Source organism: Merops nubicus, unplaced genomic scaffold, assembly GCF_000691845.1.
Source record: "Merops nubicus isolate BGI_N331 unplaced genomic scaffold, ASM69184v1 scaffold13411, whole genome shotgun sequence".
NCBI classification, from domain to species: Eukaryota; Metazoa; Chordata; class Aves; order Coraciiformes; family Meropidae; genus Merops; species Merops nubicus.
The window spans coordinates 1-4,178 of NW_008587689.1; the positions used below are offsets into that span (position 1 = coordinate 1).

The following is a 4,178-nucleotide window of genomic DNA, read 5'->3' on the forward strand; positions in this document are numbered from 1 at the left end:
GGGAACGTCCCCTGCCGGGCAGGCGCTGTGGGGCGGCGCTGCGCCGCCTCCCAGGGCCCGCTGGGCCCAAGCTCCTCCTCAACCTGCCTGAGCCGTCCTCGGCTCAAGCTCGGCGTTCGTCCGCAGCGCCATGCGGCTCTCTCCTTACGCTGTGGTAGTCTTGGGACTCGTGGGGGTTCTGCGCCATGGCGGCGCCTCAGGTGAGTACGGTCGCTGGTGTATTTATGTGGGGCACTGTGGGGTCGTGGTCGCCATTAGGTGGAGCGTCGATATCTAGCAGAATGGAGGGGAATGGGCTTGCAGAGGTTTTTGGGGGGTGTCCCTAAAAAGGACCTGCTGCTGTCTCGAGGAAGAATGAAAAATGAAAGCAAAGATGCAACTGTGTGTGGCGCTGGAGAATTGTGTTTCTGCCTATCTTAATCTTTGACGCGGGTAGTGAGAATCTATTTCTCACCCGTCCTTTTTATTTTTTTTTTTTTTAAATACGGCTTTATTGCTATGAACGCCATCATTTTAACTCTTAGATGCATCTACTGAACTAATTTTTACCAAGCTGTTGTAGGGATATGTTAAGAGGCTCATGAGTCTGGTGTAGGGCTGTATTCCTACTGAAGAAACAAGGGGGCATTCACTGTCGATGGCTTTATATGAGAAAGGGAACAAGGTTAATAGCAGGTTTGTTTTAGTTGTGGTTTGTGTTTGGTTTTTTTTGTCACATGCAGGTGGTCGTGGGTTCTCAGCACCCTGAAATAATGTGTTGAAAACTGCTATCCCTATAAAATTAAGGAAATAAGTGAAACCGCTTCGAATTTGGAGCTTGATTTCCCCAAAATAACTGTTGGGTATGCTGATGTAATCTGACTTTATTTGACTTGTTTGGTTGGGTTTTTTTTTGTAATTCCCTTGTGTTCCTGCATGTGACTGAAATAGGCATCCAGCAGTAAGTGTGCTATGATGAATATGGCTTGTGAAGGTTTGATGTTTACTTACTTTTTTTCTGGTTAAACTCTTATTTATGGAGGGAAAAAAAAAAAAACAACTGTTTCCTTTCAGAGGCAGGCAAGCAGTCCTGTAGTAAGCCTTCTCTTTTTAGTGTGTGTTTTGTTTTATAAATTTGCTTCTAATGAAGCTTAATTCTACAGAAGGAGAAATCTACTCTTGACATACCCTGCACGTCTGTAAGACAATGTTTGGAATCAGTTTCAAGCGTGGAAGATTTCTCCTTCCCTCCTTTCCCACTGAGTCTCATTCCCAACGTCTTAGTGGAGAGCCAAGTGTTCCCTGCTTCTTGCTTGTCCTAGAAGCTTAAGCTTGGTATCTGATGGTGGCAAGCAGGAATAAGAATGAAGGCTCAGTATTCTTAGATCTTAATGTTTAGATTAAAAGATGCTGGGCTCCTGGATTTGATTGAAAATGGGTCATGTGTGGAGTTGTTCTTTTGCAGCATGTAAAAAGGCAGAATGGCTATGGGATTAAGCTAATGGTTTTGCCTTGAAGGAACCTGTTGCAGTATTTCCTTGCAAAGCTGAGGGTGGAGGGGGAAAATATTTTCCTCATGAAAGGCTGATAAGCTATGGAATTAATGGATCAATGTCTAGCTGATCGTTAGGCCCTTTAATCAGGGACATGTGCTTAATGGTTCATTTACTTGGGATTGTCCTGTGGTTATTCAGTCTTGGCTGCTCAGGTTTGTGGAGGTGGGCTCTGCTATCTCCTAATACTTGAAGATCCTGATTAAATTTTAAAGTGGTGATAAGTAAAATCTGTGTATGGTGGCCCGTATTATCTCTCTGGGATTCTGATGGTCTGCAGGTCTTCACACTTTTTGTTTGTGTAGAAGTGTTCTTTATGTCATGTTTGTTACCTTCCAGGGAGCTCCACCTTCATGAAGCAGGAGTGCAACTGGCCTTGCTTGCTGCACCCAAACCAGGTTGTTTAGTGTTAAAAAAACTAAAGCGAATTTGTAGTGTAATCAGGGTTGAGCTGTGCACTTTTCATAAGGGAGTTTATCTGGATGAACTTAGTCTGTGCTAATTGCTTAGTCTATGCAGAGACAACCCTTCAAAATAAGAGGATCACACAAAGCTACTAAAGCTGTCTGAGTGGACAGTTGGTCACTTGCATGTTGAAGTGCTATTGCCCAGATGTGCATGTGACATCTTAATAGTACCAGCAATGTGACTCAGGCTAGGTCTTGTGTTTTCTGGCTGGTAATTAAAGTGGATTAGTAAAACTGTATGCAGGTGAGATGAGTACTTCTTCCTTCACTTTTCAGACTGTAGAAGACCTTGTGACCTCTAATTTGATGAACAGAATAGGATGGGAGTGGTACAGTTGGTGACATGCCATATTCTGTGGCACTGCCTGCTTTAAGCATCAAGCTGTGCGTTAGGCATGAGTCTCAGTACACATACAATTAAATCTTGTTGCTTATTCTGGAGGTGGTGTGGGTGATGTCTTTGAGGTTTTGCTAGTGTGGGAAGACTGAGACCTTGTAGCAGGACTCTGCTCTGCATCTGCATGGCCTTATGGGTCTGATATAATGTGGGTGCTGACTTTGTTCTCTTAAGTAACCATATACGCATGATTTCCTTGCTCAGACTGGTTTTCAGTTCGAGCTTGAATTAAATGTCTTCATGTGACTGCTTGTTAACATGCTCCCTACAAATCTTAAAGCTTATATTCTGCATATCCACTCTCAGTTGGTTGGCACAGAGTAGAAACATGTTTTCTCTGACTGTAGAGAATCTCTTTGTTTGAGGCAAGCCTAATGCTTGAGCATGGCTCTGTAGATAGACTGTTCCTGTATGTGCAGCAGTAGCATCTCCTCAGTTGTGTTTCTTAATGGAAACTGGACTTCTAGGTGTCATTAAGAACCTTGTATGGTTAACTGTTTATTCATGATGGGGAATGACACTTGACTATTGAAGCTGGAAATGTGGTTTACTTAAAGCATTGGATGCACTGAATCTGCAGAATGAATGGTGCAAGCTGGCTGTTGCTTATTGGGGAAACTGTATGTCACAGAGAAGGGATAAGAAATGCTGAGCCTCTGTAGAAGTGATTACACTGTTGCTTAAATTTAGGAATAAAGACTGCTGGTTTTAGAAGGGCTCTGAGAGGTTCAATTCCTTTGCTGGCTTTATTGGTTTTGCCCTTCATGTGGGAGAAGAGGTGCAGTGTGAAGTAACAGAGTGGACTGTTGTCCACTTCTGTTCAACAGTTCTTTTATACTGGATTATCTGTGCTGCTGTTCTCATTTTGGTACTAGTGTACTGAGTAACACATGCTCAATACTCCTTATAGCTGTTCTTGTTCGGTTCCAGCAATGCTGACTTCCTTTAAGTTTGTTTTCAGTTAATAATCTCTAATAGTGAGGGTTCCTCTCCTGTGTCTAACCCCCAAACTACTGACATGCAGTAACCTTCATACTTATCCTTATGTGGTGAGGAAGAGGGGATAGCCTGGCATCTTACAAAGTCTTTCCAGACCTTTGCTGTTCGAAGCAAGTGGAGCAATTTAAAAAAAAAAAAAAAACCAAAACTGTGATGCCTACATTTTGTTCCTGGCTGTTGCTGACTGTGAGAAATAATTTAGCACAAAACCAGATTCCAATGAACTTTATAATTTATTAAACGAACAAAAGACACTGGGTGTGCCGGGAGACTCTGTTCAACCAAGACACACACCATACAGTCCCTGTCTCCTGTTTTTATTGTCCCTGCTAATACATATCCATTAACAGGTGGGTCTATGTAAATGAATTCCAAAAACAGGTAGGTCTTCTTTGAAGCATGTTCTTTTCACCTCTTGGGGTCGCCTTCGCTCCCACCTGGTGGTCGTTGGACGCAGTCAATAATCTTCCTCGGCTCCCCATTTAACAACTTCAGGCTCCATGGATGCGCTTTACAAACTCCCCTTTGTGTAACATTAAGTGGCCGTTAACAGATTCAATGTAAGCCAGCACAACAACGCCAAGTGACAACAAACAAGAAACCAGAACTAATTACCCTGCTTTTTCTCCAGGCCCCTAGCTATACAAAAACAACAGAACCACACCTCACCATGGTGCACCAATATGATTTTATTTTGACACGAATCAAGTGAATATATTTCACACTGACTGAGTCAACTACCTCACTTCTTTGGTGGTGTTATCTTTGTTGGATGTACTGCTG

At 42.9% G+C, this 4,178-nt stretch overlaps 1 protein-coding gene across 1 annotated transcript in view; it reads left to right on the forward strand.

Moving 5' to 3' along the window:
- Nucleotides 1-130: 130 nt before the first annotated feature.
- TM7SF3 (transmembrane 7 superfamily member 3) overlaps nt 131-4,178 on the forward strand; it is a 16,801-nt gene continuing 12,753 nt past the window's right edge. The window contains exon 1 of the mRNA XM_008949019.1: nt 131-200. Within this exon, the coding sequence (XP_008947267.1) occupies nt 131-200 (70 nt within the window). The remainder of the gene's footprint in view (nt 201-4,178) is intronic.